Below are 22,407 nucleotides of genomic sequence, written 5' to 3'. Positions count from 1 at the left end.
AGACTATGTTAGATCGCTGTTGATTCTATACAGGTTAACAAAACACATTTCTCTATAACATCATAAACAATTCAACACCTTATGTTATTTTCTTTTAAATTATATTTAATACTAGTCTTAAAGCTTATTTAAAACTTGTTTTGTTCCGGGGTAGTTTATCCTTTTAACAATTTAAAACAAAAGAATAAAGTAAAACAAAAGCTGAATTAAGTATTGTCACCAGGAAGATGCAATTTAATCTCATTTTTTGTTTAATGAAACAATTTGCTCATTTACCATAGTGCTTTCCTTTTCAAAGCTCAAACAGTTCATCTGCCCTGGCACTTTGTGATACAATTATGCAGCTTTGCTGAATATTTCATAAGCCAGAGAAGCTAAATGATAACTAAACAAATCTGAATATAAATGAATCATGTGTGATTATTTATTCTGTGAAAGACAGCTATTAAAAACATAAAAGACAAGCAAACTGAACCACACCACCAGCTCGACAAGATCGCAGGTGATGGGTTTTACCCTCACCATTGTCTTTTTTCCAAAAAATAATACAGGAATTCATTAAAGCAGTGTGTGTTCATTGAACATGACAATATAAATACCTTAGCCTTTTGAAATCATAATTTCAAAAGGATATGTAATGTGGCACCATACCGTGTTCCATTGAGATGTTACTTTAATAGCTTGCTGTGCCTGTCTGTCAATTATGAGTTCTCACATTCAATTAATGGGAACTGTATCCATGGGTTTGACTGCTCCCAAAGGGCACACGCAAGGCACTGATTGGATCACTTCGCCGATTAAGCTCCTGATTGGAGGACTGGAGGTCAACGCTGGGGCAGGAATAACAACATCAATACTAGTGCAGAAAAAAGGGTGTCATTTTCTCCTTAGAGTGAAAAAGTACAGAAATGTAACCGTTTATCGCAAGAGAACAGAAGTCTTTAAGTCTTCAATTTCAAGAGTCTTTAACCAGCTTCATTGAGTAACAACTAAAAAAAAGAAGGAATGCATAATTTCCTCACACAAGGACACGGTTGAACACGTCTCAGCTGCCTGGCAGAAAAGGACAGACAGGGTTGAACACCACTATTTAACATGTTTGCTGAGTCAGAGGTTTTGTTCCAATCAGATACTATAATCAAGAATGCTAATAAAGCTCATATTTTGGTAGCTGCCTTTTACATGCTCACACATTCACAAATGTGAGTCGGTTGGTTTTCAGTCTGACCCTGGATTCTAACGCTGATGGTGTGGTACAGCAGGACCCGTTAGTAATAGATGTTACGACCTACCTTGTTGCCAGAGTGTAAACTGACCCCATTCCCCTTTCTCTCTCAGATTTTCATCTTCGGGTGCAAAAAGCCCTCTCTCAGAGTCCATCACTGACAGAGCCTCATCGCGGATCATCTTCCAGTTTCTCTCCAGTGTCTAGGAGAACAGAAAGTGGTTAGACTGGCACACGATCATATGGAGTACGAGAAATGTCAATTTTCAAAGTGAGGACAGAGAGGCTCCAAGAAAAAACATATTAAGAATGGTTACAGATGCAAAGAAATTATACCAGACTTGCTTGTACATTATACATTGTTCCTGAGGTCTTTATTTACATTCTTATATAATTTCCATCTTGTATGTCCACTGCACCTCCTTTCAAGAGGTTACCTCTGGTGCCAGGATTGTTGTCCTTGAGACGCCTGTATGTCTGACATGGATACATCAGCAGTTTTCTTATCTGACGCTTCCTTAGCAACTGTTTCCACCAGGCCTGCTACTTGCAGTGGGGATAAGAATAATGTGGTCTCCTTAGGCTCTGTTGACTGTAATCCTCTCAGCTCTCAGACAACCCACCGACTAAGAGAATGAAATGTATACTCTTAAAGTAGAAAACTGTCCATTTTTCATTGTGTGGATCCAGTGATCTCTCTGATACAATTTGTATAGTTTAATACAAGTTTACAAATTAAAAGAGGCCATTCACCCCTTATGCTGTACATCAAACTTATATTAATCATCTTAGGTTTCAAGACAGCCATTAAACACTGTGTTCAAAGTCATATTAGTATCACTCTCTGTTGGGAGTGCTTGCATTCATCCTCCGTTGTGATTCCCGAACTTTATGTTTCTCTGATATTTTTTCCTGTCATTGATTTTGTTTAGGTTTTGTCTAGAAATCTCTTCTGTCATTAAAAAAAACAAGTTTTATATAGATACATGAACTTACTGTGTTTTTGATTCTACGAGAAATTGAGTTGTTAGATGGTAAAACAAATGTAAATATACATGCAAATAAAAAGTAGATGTTTAAAACATGTATTCTGAGGGTCATGAAAACACACAACAAATGCCTCAAAATTTCCCCCAGACATATGTATTCACAAATACTAAAAAACTCATCTTGGTCACTTGATACAACACTATAGATGGAAGAATAGATCGCAGATGTGCAAATGTGGATGTGATAGTGGTGATGTTCGCGGATTACTGCATCAGTGACAATGGGTATTAAAACCCAGGGATGCCATGAACTCATCACAGCTGAATCAAATTGCTACAGCTGCCACAGGACACTCTTTGGTGGCCCTGGTCAACAGTAGAAAGCCTTCAGTTGTGATAAATTCAGACCAGTTCAGCTCACTGGCCAGTGCCACAGCCGGTCACCACCCTTCTGAGAGATTAGTACTAGTAATATATCTAATATCTAATATAAGTAGTATCCGATAGAGGCCTCTCCTGGACAAACGTGGCTCTGCAGCCCAAACCCGCCTTCACTTTTGATCTGATAATGGGTGCGAGCATTAATTTGTAATTTATATATATATACTGTATATGATCACCAAGAAAGAAAAGTAAATTATTTACCATGTAAATGGTACATACCATTTAAAAATACACGTAATGAAGAGTTACATAGTGATATTAAAAGAAAACACTGACATATTTTGCCAAATTAAACAAATGTATAGATAACAGCCAGGTCAGCTCCAGCACAGGAAGAAAGCCCCCCCCCCCAGGATGAAGACCAGAGTCTACATGGCAGCTCCCTGCTGAACAACCAGCACAGCATGAGGCACTGTGACATGTCTGGGCACCAAGACATTCCAGCAGAAACTGGCCAATCGCAGTCTGGCACCGCACTGTGCTCATCGACGAGTCAGGGCCCAGTCTGTTCCAGCATGACAGCAGGCACAGAGCGTACCACAGGCACAGGGAGAGGTACCATGTGACTGCACTGGGGATCACGCTTAGACTGACACGGCTGGTAATAATCCTCTTTTGATCTGATAATGGGTGCAACATTAATTTCTCATTTCTATAGATCTACTGTATATGATCACCAACAAAAGGAGAGTAAATTATGTACCATGCAAATGCAACGTACACTCAAATATTTTGCCAAATTAAATAAATGTATAGATAACAGAAAAACACTAAGGAAAATGGTTTCTGTTTTAGAAGGAACATTGTGTGTTTTGACAGCCTTTTTTCAAAATGTTATTTTAGCTCTCCAGCTTGGAAGCTGATGATTAAAGGGGAACTGAAACACTATTTTTATATTTCGGGGTCAGAACAAATCGTCATTGATGAGTGCATTTCAAACCACAATGAAAGTAAAACGTACACAGTAACTTGTAAAACCTCTAATTTACATAACAAAATAGACAAAGTTTCCAGGTATTCACAGTGCTATACTGCCATCATTGTCTACGATGGCAACAAAACTTCTGTTGAGATGAAGTAGCCCCATTACATTGTAAACAAGTAGGTTTGTGAATACATCTCTTTTAATCCAATAAAAATATTGCTATTACCTTTGAGATGCTTTTCTGACAAACACTACTTGTTACTGTAACTGTGCATACAGATTACCCTGAAACATTTCTGCAGTGAAATGTCTGCTTTCACTACCCTTACATGATTTACATTAGTCATTACAGTGACTAGTGAGTAGGAAGAGCTAGTTTATGTCACAATTCTCACACTCTTACTCTCTCATATGGCCAGACCACCAGTTTGCGATAACATGGTGACCATAATGTTACTTTCAAAAAAGTTCACGATTTTGTGCTTAATTCAGAATTTGACAAATTAATTATTTAAGAATTAATTTATTTTGTTACAAGATTGAATTACCATTCTGAGAAATTGGAACTGCAGCTCTTGGGGTATTCTACCAGAAAACATGAAATCAAATATTCTGCCAGGAACTAAGAAATGTAAGAAAAATAAAACTGACCACAATAACACTATTTGTGAATTTAAAAGTGGACAGAAAACAGTCCACTGCCACAGCCTTGTGAATCAGTGAATTTTAGTTAAAAATGCATGTATTCAACTGATTTACATTTTCTATTGTCTTCATGCATAATACAAGTCAGAACTAAGGACAAAAAACAACTTCTTCAGATTTCTTTCAAATTATAACAACAAAGTGTCACAGGTGTTACATTTTATTGAATTAACTTAATGTTAACAGCAACCTTTCATTTGCCCTAGCTTCTACTTCACCCCTAGGTCTGTCTATATTTAAGGCCCTGGAAATAGTCCACAACATTGCATCTATTATCCACAGTCATTGTTACCAAAGCTGTCAGTTCAGGTCAGAGACTTCTTGCTTTTTCAATCCATTGAAATGTCGTTTCGAGTTAATGTTTACAGTGTAAGGCAACAATAAGTTACTATTTTCTTTCTACTCCAAATACACCCTCAGGTTCCAAAACTGACATTACAGCACAAATGGCTGACATACAAATGAAGTGTGCAAAATATCTCTAAGCCCAGTTCATGACCAGTGGTGATACTGCAGAAAGTAAGAAATGTCAGCTGTGATACATACTGTACATCTTTTGCTGCCATTTCGTTAATGAATCCCTGGTATTTCCTGCACATCTGTATTGGAATCTGTTCCTTGTTGAACTTCAATTTTTACTGTGGTACTTGAAGCTATGTTCGTTTTATGATATGCAATCTAATCACTATTATATGACAATTTTACAGGTGTAGACACCTGTCAATGCAGCAGAAGATGGATAACATCCAGGCACTAGAGTGCCAAGTGTGATTTTCAGTTGTACTGTGGCCAGAAGATTTACTGAAGGTATTTACTCAAATAATTCAATATTTACATGGTACTTAGAGCAAAACTGCATCTTCAAAGATTAAGGTCCTTAATTTTCAATGACAAAATCTTTCATGGATGATTTATTTTTACATTTAGATATATAAATAGTATTGCCTAAATGACTTTTACATCTAGCATTAAGGTAAAGTATTTTTATGATTTACCTTTACTGTTTCAGAGTTTAAAAAAGGTAATTGTAACATAATGTACAGTAGGTATCTGCAACGAAAAATCATCCTGTCTATTTGATGTCAATAAAAATGAGTTTTTAATTTTTATTTTCAAATTTGCTTTTCAGCAGGTCTTGTCCTGAGGAGGCAGTCAAACATCGGTTGCAAAAGGGCAACTGATCTTAACATTTTTTAAGAGTCGCATGATTCAATTATAATTACACCTACAAAATAAGGCACAGATAAACTGTGTGCCACAGACGAGCATAATTAGTGAGTGTACCTTAACAATATCTAAGCTCTTCAGCCTTTTTGAATTTCATGAATTCACATTATTTCCTGTTGCAGAGACCAGCAAAGGGCTAAGTTATAAACAGTACTGATAGTAGATAAGAATAATAAGAATAAGGTTAAAAATGTGTTTACAGTAGGATGTGCATAACCATAGAACTGTTTTTTCTAGTTCATCTGTTATCATTTTAACATAAAATATGTTCCGCAAAAAGTTCATACTACTGCATATGCAGTCCTGGACATTACTCTTTATATTGCCTGCAATTGTCATAAACAAGAAATGAAAATAAAGAATTTCCAGCCCAGAGAACATAAGATAGAATTGCCCTTAACTAAAAATCTAGTGTAACACAGAGTAGCCAGGAGGCTTTGTAATCTGTACAGTACTTGAGAATCTAAAATAATAAGAAGAATACATAATCAAAATTTTCCTTAGACTACAGCTGCCTTCATGAAAAACGCAAAAAAAAATCAAATATGAGCAGGCAAATGGCAGCAATAGATGACATCACTGGTTTCAAAAGGATTACAGCACAGACCATCTTCACAGGTGGATAAATAATATAGCAGGTGCAGCAGTGTGCTGGCATTTAGTCATGCTCTTGGCACTGAAGAAAGATGAAGCATTACGATACAAAAAAACACACACAAAAGTGGTAGGAGGTCCTGAATGAGAAAAAGGAACAGCCATTATCTCTACTCCTCTGTCCCCCTCGTAATTATATACGTCAGTATGAAATGTCTTGTGCTGTGGTTTCCTTTTTGTTCCAAAAATACAAAATGCCTTTGATCAATACAGCTCCAACAAACCGTGATGTCTATCAACGTCTTATTTTAAAACATTTATATTTAGGGCGACACATGCTATATTTCTGAGAGAACACAACAAAGAAATCATTGCTCAGGTAAGTCTTGTACTTCATACTTCAGTTATTTGGCCTCTGAAAGACAACACATATTTCTGGTCTTCTGCCTAAAAATAATCACAGATCTCCTGTAAAACACTGTATTATTTCATAGTGGAATACTGGCGCTGTTTAAAATTTATTTTCTAAAAATATTGTTTTAATGTCAGAAAAAGTTTATGTACTAAACATTTATAAAAAAGTGTGCTTTTGGAACTACCAAAAATTAAATCTACCAGTATATTTACAGTGCCAGTAAATAAACCAACAAAATACCAGTAATTACATGCTTCCATTACAAAGCACAAAAGATGTGTTAGACAACTAAAGTGCATTTAGTTGTGCAGTAAATGAACACCATCATATCATCATTTAATGAAAGATATAAACCATTATACAATTTTCAATTGCTATGTAAGCCTGTAGCAAATCGGCAAATTAAAATGTGCCTGTTTGACATTTCAAAACCAGTCCAAAACATGGTAAATTGTTTAGAAACAATACGACATACTGAGACATTTTTACCTTTACGAGATCTGTGTAGCCAGTTTCTTTAGCTGTCCACCAAGCCTGGGCTTTCAGTCCATTCACATTGTACAGAGATCGCTGCCACACTGATGCAAAGTGTCCTCTCTTGTGTCCAATTTCATACCATTTGTAGGCCTAAAAGAAGTTAGTATAGGTCTTGTTATTTATCCCCCTGTTTACACATCAGTATTTTGCTTTCTGACTGTGAGATTCTTGAGAAAGCATGCAGTTATTAGCAATGATTCACTGCTTCGCATGAAGACAGACCCATCCATCTTGACAAAACGTAAGAGCAAGCCAGCTGAGTAAACAGTAGTAGCACACACCCATCAACAAGTACTGGAAACACCTGCCCCTTCCTGGGAACTAGAAACTGACAGTCCAGGCAAGTAGCTGGCTTTTCACAGCAAGACGCCTGCCGTCTTTAAATTGAAGGGAGAATGGACACTCTGTGTAACATATAAAAACATCAAGACTGTATCACAATTAAGCATATTGTTATGATACAGATGGGTCACTATATTAATCAAAAGGTAGGAATCCTGACACCGTATTAAAAGACAGGATACACAGCATAGACAGCCCCCAGCAGTCATGAATGAAAACCAGCAATGTGTATCACATGGTTTCTGGGCATTCTGATGAAGACAGAAGTATTGTTCCACTTCACAATGTATGTGAAGATTATGTGATTTATATAACACGCAAGAATATTTTTCAGTGTAATATTTCTTTACATATAGATCTTTTCTTCATGGGTTTGTGAATGTATGAATGCTAAATACTGTACTTGATTTCTGTACACTGCTGAGCAGCAGGTTTCTGGCACAAGAATAAAACTGCTATATCAGAATGTTTATTAAAGCAATAATGAAAAAGGTGCATTCCCTCCAGAACAATACTGATTTATACTATTAGAACATCTTACTGACATCTTTGTCTCCGACTCTTTGCAGGGCATCCCCCAAGTGGAAATAAAACCGGCCGTCATCTGTTCCTGCATCGCCAGATTCTAGTCCCTCCTGTAAAATGTAAAATAGCAGTTCAATGGTCGTCGCTAATAGGTTAAGACCTATTGTTATTGTAATTTTGTAAAGTATAAATTAACGCTTCAGAATATTATGAAACACCAATTCATGCAGATGTAATGTTTAAGTCCTTAAGTGCAGCTTTTGCCTTTTTAAAAAGGTAGTTAAGCCCATGAATAGGATCCACTCCAGGTTATTATACACAATTCAATATCAATTTAAATCAATATAAAGAACCTGTCAATCAGGAAAATCTAGGGTACAGCAGGCAAAAGCAGGTACTTTATTAACAGGTCGAGCTCATCTGCATTTATTGTCCGCAAATAATGATTTAGAACATGAAAATTGTATCTGTTGGATGAGATCATCATTTATATATTTTACAGCAGCAGTTTTAAACAGCATTGGTGACCAATGTAGGTAAGCAAAGACAAGAGTAAAGTGCTAAGAAATATAACAGCCTGATTCTTCTGAAACTAGAGCCTTTTTTATATAAGACATACAAGTAAATAAGTAAGAAACACATACACAAACTTAACTAGATGTAGCTAGATAATGTTATAGTCTGACAAGATTTACCAGATGATGAAATATGTATCTATTGAGAGAATGAGGTAAATCAGAAGAGATCTCAGAGTCCAAGATAACAGTGTGTGATTTTCATTCTCTGGGTTGGAAAAGTAGTTTGACATCAAAATTTCATCTCATTTCATTAATGCCCATTTATCTGTTAAATATTATGTATGTTTCTATTATTAATCCAAATATTTTCTGCCATTCTGGCATATTTCATTAAGAATGTATGGTAAAGCACAGTATAATGAACTACTTTAATCCCACAGTAAGTGATAGTGCCCATAAATAAACAGATACAAATACCTGACCAAACCTAACATATAGCAACAGAGAATGTCGTATATTTAAAGGCATCAGCTTGGTTGGATCCAAATTTTTAATCCTGATCCTGTGTGGTTTCAGAAATCACCAAACTTTAAATTAATAAAAATGATATTTATTTCTACTCCGATATAACATTCATTATTAGTCTATTAGAAACATTTAATTAGTAAAACCACATATTTTTCAGCAATGTTTCTTTCTAATTTCTAACACCTTAGTATTTTATCAGTAGAAGGGTTGAGGTCAGAGAATGTTTTTTCCACAGTTTACTTACCCTCAGGTATGGAATACTTTCAGCTATCATGTTCTCAGCTTTAAGGATGAAACCATAGTGAACTTTGGCAAAGCCGTCATTTGGCACTATAGATAAGACCTAAAAATAAAACATGACTATCATTAGTATTCATGTGTAGCAGAAAAACACCTGAATTCGATTAGTCTGTTCTTTCTGGGATAACAGCTGTATAACAGCAATCATACATTTAAGCCACAACAGATGACTTATGGCTTAAAGATGCAAGGAACTCAGCAACAAGAAAGCTCTGAACTTCCAAGTGCTGTTTTGTGTTGTTCACTCATCTTGACATCTCCCATCAGTCAAGGGATCCTGGTTCCAAATATAGAAACACTACCTCCTAAATTGCTGAAAAAGGGCTACTGAAATGCTCAGTCTATTTAGGCATTCCCCACAAAAGTCTAATACTTTTCTGTGGTCAGATACCTTCTGTGGACTATAGTTCATTCAATTAATTTTCTTTGATCAAGACATGATCTTTGAACCTTTTTAAAGAAATTTAAGCTCAAAACCCACAAGGACTACAAAAGCTAAAAAAGAACATTTGGCAAAACTGAAACTATTTAGTATCCTGTGACCTTTGTATATATTGCCAAAGATCTATGCAAATAATTCCTGATAGATGAGGAGATACAACATTTAATTCCTCCTACATTACTTATAAAACGCTATAGCCAACAGAGAAAGAACAGCTGGCCATCAGTACATGAAGATATCCAACAATATCTGGGACATATTCCTTAGTATTTACATCAACATCATTCTGATGGCACAGTTTCCACAAATTATAGACAAACTGTTCCTTCCAGTATGTCTGCCATAACAGAGATCTGCGGTTTTTATGCTGAAACTGCAAAGAGAAAACCAATCTTTGCATGTATGGAAGGGTCAAATGTATTGTCAAAAATAACACAAGGATTCTTCATTGTTCTCAATAGAAAGTTCACTGCATTGCTCTCTCAACACCTTCAGAAGATTATCTGTAGGTTGTCCTTGCACATTGACATAAAAACATCCATTTACTGCATCTCTAAGCAAAACAAATGAGTGTCAGACACAAGTATCCTTGTGGTTTTAAAAAAGCATCCCACTTCTACATCTAATCCACCCACATGGAGCTGTGAGATGTTGGCAAGGACAGCTGTTTAGATCACTTTACAATGAGTGAACATTAAGATGAGTTAAAAGACATCAAAAAGATATCTAATCTTGCTCACATTTGGTTGAAAGAAATTGTCGGTCACAGATAAAAATGAAAACACTGAAAAAATGGTAGTATTCTATTTAAGTTCAGAGATGAAATTTTAGGCTCCAATTTTAAAGAAGAACGGCAGCCCCAATTTCTCAGATGGGTTATAAAATCTTGGTAACAAAATAAATTCTTTGACCTTATAGTAAAATTTTACACATCTCAAATTAGGTGTTTGTGAAAGTACTGCAATAGCTGCCATATTGCTGCAAACTTGCATTTGAGTTCCCACGGATTGTGACGTGATGCGTCCCTTCCTGCTCACTAGTCACCGTAATGACTAATACAATGCAATGTACGAGCGAACAAGGACAGGTTTTGCAGCAGACTTTTCTCCACAGAAATGTTCTGACATCAAATTGTTCCAACTTGGAAAAGAGGCCTGCTTCACAAGCCTTCTTCTTTACAATGTAATATGGTCGCATCACATCACTGGAAGCTAATTCCCTCATTCTGAATCGCAGAAGATGGCGCAGCCTATACTTGGAAATTCAGTCTATATTATTATGTAAATTGGAGGTTTTACAAGCTACTGTCTACATTTTACTTTTTTGTGATTTGAAATGCACTCAGCAATGCTGATTCGTTCTAACCCTGAAATAAAATAACGTTCAACTTTAAAAAACGGCCTTATGAGTTGCACGTGAAGACTTTGGAGACTGGAGAGTTTCAGTGGATAGTGTAAGCAAAACTATGTACCTCTTTATAGATTTGTTTCGCACTTTTGTTGTCTCCCAAGAGCAGGTAACCCACTCCCAGGTCATTTTTCAGGGAAATGTCTTCAGGAAAAAGCTGCACCAGTTTCTCCAGCGTCACAAGAGCACCTCGCATGCGACCTACACGGTCAAACGGAAATTAACCATTCCATGTCAAGTGAAAATAGAACATATATGGCTCTTGTTCAGATATGGAAATGAAAGACACTGAATATGTCATTTCAATGCAGTAAAATTTTCTGTAAAATGATAGCTTTATTGAGAAGGTACAGCTGCCAGGAAGTACAAATACCATTTATTTATTTATTTATTTATTTATTTATTTTTCGACAAATCACAGTGAAATGCAAAAAAAAAATCGATTTGTAGGAATCATTCTCATTAGAAAGACTCAAACATATTATTTAAAATAGGGATACTCAGGTACACACATGAAAGAAAACTAGCTAACCGTGGGAATAAATGTCATGTCATGTCACGTCATGTCATTTGCCAAACCGCTTTATACCATACGGTGTTGCGGGAAGCCAGACCCTACCCAGCAAGCAAAGAGCACAAGGCAGGGTACACCCTGGACAGGACACCAGTCCATCACAGGGCAAGTGCAAGCCAATCATACATGGGGACAACTTGGAGGCCATGGTAAAGGCCGAGGGGGGAAATTTGGCCCGGACACCGTGATAACTCCCTACTCTTATCGAGAAACGCCCTGGCAACTTTAATGACCACTGAGAGTCAGGACCTCGGTTTAACGTTTCATCCGAAAGGCGGAGCCCACTACAGTATAGTATACTGTACAGTATAGTACAGTATAGCCCCTGACACTATACTGGGGCTTTAGGACCTACACAGATCACAGGGTGGGCGTATGGGAATAAATATTCCAGTAAATATGTCTTCAGGGCTGATATTCTCCATACAAATCATGGAGACTCAACCTGTAAATTGGTGTTTGTCCTAGTGCAGATTGAGCTCTATGATCACGGGTTTGAGTCTGGGTTGTGTCACTAGTGGATTAGTATAGGACCCTCAAGGTAGCCCATCTTGGCCTGAGTTCTGTAGTGCTATTGCGGATGAGGTGGGAATAGTTAACCAGGGCTCCACTGGCCCTCAGCACTGGCTCTCGGTGCCCCCTGTGGGCTCTCAGGTGCCGTCAGGGAGAATGTGCTTCTCCTCCAATCAGCACTGCACCTCTCCTTAAGAGTTATGGGACCTGTGATGCGTTTTTTATGAATCAGTGGTGGCGGCGGCCATCTTCTACCCTGTTGTGTGCTGGGGCAGCAGCACCGTGACAAGAGATGCAAATAGGCTCAATAAACTTATCAAAAAGGCTGGCTCTGTGTTGGGGCTGAGCCTTGACCCCCTGGAGGTGGTGGCTGAGAGGAGAATGCTGACCAAGCTCACAGCCATCATGAACAACACCTCTCATCCGCTTCATGGGACTGTTACTGGGCAGCGGAGCACTTTAAGCAACAGACTGCTCCAGCTACGGTGTTCAAGGGAACGTTTCTGCAGGTCTTTCCTCCCGGCGGCTGTCAGGGTGTATAACTCTGCCCTAGGCTAGGACTGTTAGTCCTTCATTTGCTCGTCTATGGACAGCATGTTTGCTCCATTGTACTTTTTGGACAATCAGTCTGTATAAACCTATGCACATTTTGCACATATTTTATTGTTTTTACAGTGATTATGATCATCACATTTTGCACACACCTATGTATTTATTTATTTTTTTATTTGTATTTATTTTGTTGTCTTTTGTTTTATAACTATTCTGATGTCTGTTTTTGCTTGTCTTGGGCTGGACTGCTGTAACACATCAATTTCCCTACGGGATTAATAAAGTATTATCTATCTATCTAAAACAGCTTCGAAGGCCCGACGGTCTGCCCTTCCCTCCTGTGAGAGCCCGGGGGTGTGGCAGCTGCTAGCCGAGACACGAAAACGACAAAAGTGGCTCTTCCAGATTCGGGCGGGTCCACAACAAAATGAACTGTGACTTTTCACGCATAGGAAAAGGAAAACCAAGGGTTTCGTGACAGGAGGGCGTTACCTAAAAACTGCTGTCTCTCGGCACGTCGTCTGAGGGCCAGCTTCACCAGGTCGGCTGGGGCGTTGGGCAACTCGGCCGCCTCTCTGAAAGTGTTGACGGCTTTGAGAAGAACCTCATTGCTTCTCATTTTCTCTGCCAGGTCGTCTTCAGACTGTTCAATGACACAGTAGTATCGGCATAAGTGCTTGTCTAATAGACACGCATATTAAATGCCCGTCATGTGGCATATTTGACCAGCAAAATAACATAATACTAAGGTCAGAAGCTCCTGACAAAAGCAACAGAAATGGAAGTTCATCAAAAATAATTCAATTTCTAGATACTGTCTTATGATGCTGCAATACAATGATTCTTTTGAGTATGTAAGAGAACAGATGCAAAGTGGCGTTTACTTTTATTTAACGGTTCTTCAGGACCATCTTGTCTCCAGGAAAAAAGGACACAAAATCCAAAATATCACAGTTCATGTCAAACTTTTACAGAGTAATAGATTATTTTGTTGAAAGACCACGATCAGTAAAGAACACATGCACTGGTAGTCAGCTGTGATTTTACCTGTGCTTTCCCATATCGGGCTCTGGGGCTCTGGGGGTATTTACTGACGAGACTTTCAAAAGCTTGGAGTGCATCTTCAATTTTTCCCTGTGAAAAATATTTTAAAAAATAACCTCAACATGCAGACTTGAGCGAAACGTACACCCTGCTTTCTGATCTGCAAATACCCTGAAAACGACAAAATCAGGATAAGTAAATTACAGATCAGAAAGCAAAATAAGATTTTTACTGCATTACAGGAGTTCATATCTTTATCATCAGCAGATGTGTCAATTCTAATCTCTGTGCTTTCCTTTCAGGTACTGTTCTTAATTCATTCTTTCTTGCTTTAGAGAGATCAGTTAAAAAGCTATCAGGAGAGGATGCATTGTGAAATTAAATAAATGTAACACAAAAATTTGGTTAGTAAAAATGTGCATGCTGAATGTTTCATGAACTTAAACTTGTCTATCAGAAAATAGTATGGTGGCCCAGTATTGTGAAACACAAACAAAAATAAAAGTGCATAACACCAACACAAATTGTGATTTGCACTTCTGGGCCAATGCAAAACAGTCAAACCAAGCTGTTTTACAGCTTAAATGTGACATATTACTAGACAAACTGTTGAATGTTAAAAACCTTACCTTTTTGCGGAGCTTTTCAGCTGCATCTATCTCAGCTTTTATAGTCTTATCAAATTTATTCAGGAGCTTTGGCTTTTTCTTCTTTGCTAAAACCAAGAAAGACCATCATTAGCTTCAGAGTATTGACAGAATAATGTCATGTGGAGAAATGTATACTTTCCTGCCTTTCTGAAAAACGTTTGAAGCAGTTTATTCTCTATCCATTCTAAAGAGTGAAAAAACACTATGCTGTCTATGCAAGCAAGGAATATATCTGGGAGTTGTCTGCTCATCAACAACATACAAACATGGAAGGCTCCAATACTGTATATTTATATTCAATGCTGCTTTTTAGGCAGGAAAAAAGATGTACACAACACATGACAAATTTAACACAACACAAATCCATTAAGAAATACATTCATAAGGCTAAAAACAAGTCAGAAGTTTTAAGTAATCCTCACAGTCCAAAACAGGTCAATATAAGTAAAATAGATATCTAAGTCACAAACATGATGAAAATAAAATGTGGCAATCAGTTAATTACTTGTGTGATCTGAGCAGGCTAAAAACAGTGGGAATGAAAGATAACTTTGTTCTATTGCACTTAACTCTAGATCGATGCCCTGAAGGAGGGAGCATACATTTACGGTGGTTGCGATGTTCGATGAGTATATTCATTACAGCCTTCCACGCTACTTGTTTTATATAGTGTAACTTTGCTGCCTACCTTCATGCAATCTCCACCTTCACTCAGTCTCTGCTTATTGCATGCATTCAGGCTATCAAACCATGCTACCATAGTGAAGACGAAGATTCAATAAAATCTCTACAGAATAAAGTCATCATTATACTATACACATTAAAGGAGCAGTTTTCTCAAGAAGAACTGTCTTTGTTGGCTCGTCTCAAATATGGCATCCATATTTTCTTCTAAAGTTTGCAATCAACAATAGTGCCAAGACATTTGTAACCGTCAATTTCTTGCTCCTCAATAACAACTGAATATTTGAAAAAGATCACTACTCAAAAAAATGCCTTGCATAGTCAACTATACAGAAAATCAGTATCTCCTTGATTGCACAGGGAAATATCTATTCTAATGCGATTTAGCAAGATGATAAGAAAATCATAATCCTGAATAAATGTCACAAATTCACTGCAAGATGTCTTCACTTAAGAAGCAGGAAAGAACGTGTAGTCTTCCAGTTTGAAAGAATGCGTATGCTTCCAAATTCTTGGATGACATGACATAACTAGCCCTATTTGTGAGTGGGCTTTCTGCTTGAAATAGGCAATGACCCACATTGGAAGTCCCTGTGCCTCTAAAAGCTCTTTAGTCAGTAGTTCTTGAAAAACATGAAGTAGATATAAATGCCTTATCTAACATACCTGTCATCTTTCCACACTGTTGTACTATGTATTTTGTCTATAGCTTTCCTTTGAATTGGGCACTGCATTGGCCTTCTGTAATTGATAACGGTCTCGGTTCTTTTCTTTTGTTAGTCTGGATACTCAGCACTCACGGCCAATTATCACACAGTATTCTCCAGATATGTCACAACAACATTACAATTTTAGCTAAAAAACTTTCTGCCTGTTTGTGCTGTGGAAAGAGACATGGTTAGTCTGTGCCACCGTGAATCGCTGTTATTAATAATAATAATAGCTGACACTTATATAGCGCTTTTCTGGACACTCCACTCAAAGCGCTTTACAGGTAATGGGGTCTCCCCTCCACCACCACCAATGTGCATCTCTTCTCTATGTTAAGCTGTCCAGTGAAGACCAGTAAGCTTGTCTTAAACATAACAAGAAATCCTGCGATGCGAGTACCTCCGTGAACTCCTTTTTCATAGCTTGGATACACGCATGGGCTTTATTTCTCTACCCGAAAACAAAAATAACTGCCATGTTGATTATGCTCCATACAGCAAACACACAGTGAGCTTCAAAGTTACGAAATCTGTTGGGAACTGAGAATGTTTGTGACCCAGATATATTTTTAAGTGAAAAAGACTCATTCGGTGTTTTTTCATGAGCATGTGCTACGACTCAATCCTCATTATAATGGTTTGAAAGTCTTTAAACCTGTGCTCTTGGAGAACAATCTGTGGATACATTTAGTAACTTCATATTAGATTTTATCTAGGTTTACATACTGTATATTGTAAGAGGCTACTCCTGTATATCATATACATCCAGTATATCAATACACCTTGTCAAATTATTGTCGTTTTGCAGAGCACAATAGCCATATATAGGTGGAATTTTTGCAAATGCACTTAGTAAATGCTGAGTTACAAGGTACAGAACTGGTATGAAGTAAAGGACAAAAGAACATGGTTCAAATATCCATCTACTTTCTAATCTGCTTCAAAGAGCCAGTACAGGGTTGTGGGGGAGAGAGCTGGTTCCAGTAAGCAACAGTTGCAATGCAAGATATACCCTGGATGAGACCCCAGTCTATCCCAGGGTGCATACAGACACACTCACACCAGGGCCAATGTTACAGAAGCCGAGTCATCTAACACAATCTAACAAGACAGGTAATCTGTCTTTGGACTGGGGGGGGGGGGAGTGGAGCACCCAGAGAAAACCCACGCACACACAGGGAAGAAGACAGAAACTCTATGCAGATAGCAGCCCAGGAATTCAGCCCAGGGCCCCAGTGCTGCGAGGCAGCAATGCTAACCACTTTCCCACAATGCCACTCTGGTCCAAATACCTTGAAGGGATAGACGACTAATAGTACTGTAAAGCTTTTAGCATGTGGACTTTGTCAAGCAACATCCCATCTCCCTCTGCTGAGGATCTTACACAGACTGTATACACACTGAGGCGTCTCTGTCCTTCGAGTTTTGAAAGCAGGTGGATAAATATTTGTTTGCTTACAGTATGTATTGTCTTAAGAATTACTGTACACCATGTCTTCATTAAAAAGATGACACACCCATGGGCTATTGAGAGTAACAGCTAACACAAAATTAAATTGACACAAGTGGGACAAATAAAACAACTTCAAGCTATTCTGTTTTCTGATGCCTTAGGTAAAGTTTTGCGGTGTTTTAGTTTTAAAACCATTTTAGGTTTACCAGTCTTGTGTGACACATATTATTCATTAGTAGATTTAACTAAGCACTGAAGTCTGAACAGATATAGAAAAAGTTTTTTCAAGTTACAGAAGATTACAAAATATTTTTCTCCCTAAAAGTCTATTAGAATAGGTCTGCCAATGGCTGGAATCTACACAGACTTTATGTCTGAAGTTTGTCCTGTTTAAATCCCTTTAAAGCAATAACAGCTGAACTATAACTGAATGAGATCTTTAGGTATTCATTCACCGCAAAAAAAACAAACAGAATCTGTTCTGCTGAATCAAATGAGTGAGGGAGTATATATTTAGATAATTCTTTTTCAACATTGGAGCCATATGCAAGCACCTTCTGAGCTGAGTTGGTAAATAAAAGTAACAAAAGAAAAAAAAAGTAGTATATGTTACAGAAAGGACATGAAACCAAGGTTTTCACAAAACACCTAAATATTTAATCAAAGGTTTCACATATTTACTGAAATATTTAGGCATACGGGATCTAATTAATTCTTCCTGTATCATACACACCTGACACACATATTTCACAGTCTCAGAAGGCAGACAGTTTTATCAGTGGGGATTCTCTGGACCTCCTCCTATTTCCACACATTAGCAGCAGCTGTTCCCTCTGGGTAGTGCTGTTTTCATAAATTATAAACCCCTCCCCCTGCAGTGTGTCAGAACATGGGCAGATGTGACCTCATATGGTAAACAGAGGAATAGGGGTTCAGATCTGTAGCCTGGACTCTGGTCATTATTGTCTATCGGAGAAAGGGACCAGGTACCAACTTAACTGAAATTAATTAGGAGCATCTCAGATCACATTTTCCAATTTTCCTAAGATAAATGAAATAATTGTTTATTCAGAACATATACGTGGATATATCTTTTGTGGAGCTGCAAATTAATGTGAAAGTGGTGTCTTTTGGAGAGATTTACACCTAAGGTATTACTTTTACTGGATTTACAAAAAACACCATACAAAATGAGAGATAATGAATGATTGAAATGATATATACGGTGTTGAGAAATATATATTTCATTAAATACGTTTTTTTTCTTCATTTTTCTAATGGGTAAGTAAAGCTGAAATTCATGATTTACCACCACTTAAGTGCTCAAATGTGTATTTGAGAGATTCAGACACTACACAGTGCCATGAGTAGGATCTGATGATTTTTCATTGTAGAAGAGATCACACAGGCCACTTTCAATTATCAAGATATACTGCACGATATACATGTCCCTGTACATTAAGATAAAATGCCATACACTGGGCACCTTAATGGAAATCACAGTTTATACATAAATTACCAATTTGTCTTTGGTCTCATTCTCCTAGTAGCAGCATTTTTAAGCATCAGATTCCCGCCCATTCTAATGACAGAAAAAAAGAAAAACAACCACAATCCTTCACTGCAAAACTGATTATCAAAATCTGGCAAAATAAGCTTATTTGGCCTAATTTCCCCTAGGTCCAATTGGAATAAGAGACCTTCCTTTATAGGACAAATTACTTAGACCACAAAAGCAGCATTGAGCCCAATCAATCAGACAAAACTCCGGACTTCTTCGGATTAACGATGTTAATCAAACCTTGTCAGTACTGTTAATTATTTATTCTATTAATTAATCCATATTAAAAGTGCCCTTCTTAGGGTTGGTGGAACTACAGTACACCTTTAGCTTGATTCCTCAAATATAGCAGAGTAACGGTGAAGGGAAAAAAAATATCCCAAACTGCAAAATCTCTAATAATCAGTTTTTGCTAAACTGACTGCTCGTGAAGAATGTAAAAAATAATCCCAATAAAATAAATGCGACAGGATTATTAATAGTAATAATAAACTCTACCTCTGTGATATGCGGCGGTGTTTAATTTTTAGCTTGATTTATGCTTGCCCTTCCAGAAACGCCACAACAGAATCTTGATTCTAAAAGCTAAACAACTTTTACAATTTGGGATAACCGATATAACACCCCAACAAAACAACTGCCTCAACACTTGCCTTAAGCAATATGGTCATTTTGGAAAGAGTTCATTTGAATCAAGATTATAATTAAAAATAGTGATTAACGTCATGAGGGAAGAGCTCAGCAACTGTAACATAGCCAAAGGCATTTTGTAATAAGTATAAAGGTACAGAACTAATTAAAAAGTAATCACAGGTGAATAGAACTCAAATTAATTCATGGAACATCTTATTCGAGTTGCCAGATCCTTTTTTGTTTCATAGAGTGTTGAAAAAACATGCTTAAGCTTAAACTTGATTTTAACGGAAGCGTGGACAATATGTTCAGGTATACATTCGGGTATTTCAGACATTAGAGATCCGACACGTCTGCGCTGTCTGATTTTCATTAAACGGTTGTCTCTGTTAACTCCGAAACACTTGTTCTAATAAATGCCTCTTTCTCAGAACTGTTGATTTCTTTACTCGTAACCCAGATTTTACTTGAAAACCTCTTTGAACTGGATTCAGCACTGTTTGTTTAGTGTTCTTTCTTTTTATTACAGCTACAAAAACATACTCCTAACATACTTTGTGAAGGCAGGTTATCAAGAAATTACACAAAAACACTGGATTACAAATACAAATACCATTAAATGCATAAATGCTTACAATTGTAAAAGAGCATTTTATATTATAAAATGAAAAATAACTAGTGGCACTAGTGGTAAGCAATTGTTTTGCAAAACCTATTACAGTGATAAATAGGTGAACCACATTTTTCTTAATAAACGCACAAACCAATAAAAGTGCATTGGACTGTGTGAAATGTGACTACAATCAGACTCCAGAATCTGAACAGCTATCAATCTTACTGGGGAAGCTGAGAGGAAACTTACTAGCAGGTGTCTCATGTTGATGGGCCTGAGGGCAGTTCAACAATCTGGCCAGCAAAGTATTTTGCAAGATATTTAATCAGGCCCATGATCGGCTTGCAAATTGCAGCAAGCGTATAACTATATTATTTTAATGTACTGCTTTAAAATAGTACTACCATACCATATTACTAACGTATTTTGACACATAACTCATGTACGACAATAGTTAGAAACCATAGCAACCATATTTTCCGCTGTGTTTCGAAGTGCAAAATTGGAGCTGTGAAGGTGCCTTATCCTGCTAGCGACTAGAACCTCTGATTTGCAATTGAGTACAGACTGCCACATGCTTGATCTGCAGAGGCAAAATTGCCATTTTTAAATACTACAACATTAAATGGCATTACCAATTGAAACATGCAGTTATTTTTAACTTTGGCAGTTTGAGCAAGTTATCTCATGAGTAAAATGACTGCCGAGTATGGGAAGCCATTTACTGATAGTGAATTTATTAAAAAATGTCTTAAATCAGTGATAGGTCTCTTTTCAGCCAATCTCCAAATACAACAGCAGAAAACGTTCTTGACATCTCTAGTAAAATGGTTGAGCAGCTCATCAAGAAAAGTATGGTGCATATTCAATTGCAATTTGATGAGAGAACCGATTTGGTTGGCACTGCACAGCTTGTCATACTTGCGAGAGAGGACGATCCAAATGTTGTAGTAATTGAAATTTGCCAGTTTGCCAACAATGTAGGATGGAATAAGGGACAGTGAAAATTGTTGCTGTCACACAGGGTCATTGACAGGGTGTTATTGATACACTAGTAACCCCTGGCCACTTTTTAAAAATTTGGTCAGTGTTTTGTTGTTTTCAAGATACACGGAGAAAGCTTTGTGATGTTAGCATATCCATTTTTTGTTGACGTGGAAGCAGCACCTAGTGATTTATAAATGGGACAAACTTAGTTGAAGACGAAATTCAAAGAAATTATTTATGTCACAATTCTTCCAACCATTCCTTCCCAGATCTTTGCAGAGCAATCCAAAAAATCAAGTCCTTGTTTTTCAGTTTATATTTGTAAGAAACTTTTTTTTTCCACATAGAAACATATCAATACTGAAAACAATTATCTAATTTTGTCTTTCCTGCAATCCTGAATGTTCTAACTGTTCCTTCACTGAGGCCAAACATAAAAAATGACAAAACACACTGTTGGCAAATCTGTATGTATCTACTGTATATGTAATGTAGCAAACATTAAACATTGCTGCTGGAAGAGGTGTTAGTGGGGCCAGCAGGGGGCGCTCACCCTGCAGTCTGTGAGGGTCCTAATGCCCCAGTATAGTGACGGCACCGGCACTATAAAAAGGCACCGTCCTTCAGATGAGATGTAAAACAGAGGTCTTGACTCTCTGTGGTCATTAAAAATCCCAGGGCATTTCTCGAAAAGAGTATGGGGTGTGACCCCGGTGTCCTAGCCAAATTTCCTATTGGCCCTTAACAATCATGGCCTCTTAATAATCCCCATCTATGAACTGGCTTCATTAATTTGTCCTCCTCCCCACTAATAGCTGGTGTGTGGTGAGTGTACTGGCACACTATGGCTGCCATCGCATCATCCAGGTGGGGGCTGCATATTGGTGGTGTAATTAGTATAATAAATAGTAATTAGTATAATAGTAATTATTATTATTATTAAAATCTCTCTGTCAAGTGCCTAGAGAACTGTATATAGTTATGTGACAGTTTTTGTATTTGAATTGACACAAAACTTTTTCTGAAAACCATCTTCAGTGACACTACTGCCCCGTTAGGAAGATTTAGGAGGTGGCACATGCCCTAAGGTATACTTAGTTTGAGACCTCTGCTCAATAGAAATGGCAGCCTAGAATCCTGTCACAGCCTGAAAAACAGCGAGTGAGACTCTCAAATAATAGTATGTTATTGTTCTAAATGTTTCTAATTGTTATTGCTTTGGGAACACTAATTCATTGGTGATGGCATTAACGCTCTTTGAATGGCTGGCGTTGCTATTCAAACACAAAAGGAAACAAATATTACCTAAA

General features: G+C 37.4%; 1 protein-coding gene across 6 annotated transcripts in view; it reads right to left on the bottom strand.

The window, feature by feature from the left end:
• Positions 1 to 22,407, bottom strand: part of unm_hu7910 (un-named hu7910) — an 87,280-nt gene that overhangs the window by 7,848 nt on the left and 57,025 nt on the right. For all 6 annotated transcript variants that reach the window (XM_088642352.1, XM_088642354.1, XM_088642355.1 and 3 more), the window contains 8 exons: positions 14,436 to 14,521; positions 13,810 to 13,896; positions 13,255 to 13,405; positions 11,188 to 11,324; positions 9,219 to 9,317; positions 7,949 to 8,038; positions 7,014 to 7,151; positions 1,293 to 1,428 (listed from right to left, as the gene is read on the bottom strand). In XM_088642352.1, coding sequence (XP_088498478.1) covers positions 1,293 to 1,428; positions 7,014 to 7,151; positions 7,949 to 8,038; positions 9,219 to 9,317; positions 11,188 to 11,324; positions 13,255 to 13,405; positions 13,810 to 13,896; positions 14,436 to 14,521 — 924 coding nt within the window. The remainder of the gene's footprint in view (positions 1 to 1,292; positions 1,429 to 7,013; positions 7,152 to 7,948; positions 8,039 to 9,218; positions 9,318 to 11,187; positions 11,325 to 13,254; positions 13,406 to 13,809; positions 13,897 to 14,435; positions 14,522 to 22,407) is intronic.

This window comes from Lepisosteus platostomus, chromosome 8 (assembly GCF_059453375.1).
Source record: "Lepisosteus platostomus isolate fLepPlt1 chromosome 8, fLepPlt1.hap1, whole genome shotgun sequence".
Lineage (NCBI taxonomy): Eukaryota > Metazoa > Chordata > Actinopteri > Semionotiformes > Lepisosteidae > Lepisosteus > Lepisosteus platostomus.
This window is presented reverse-complemented; position numbering and strand designations above follow the sequence as displayed.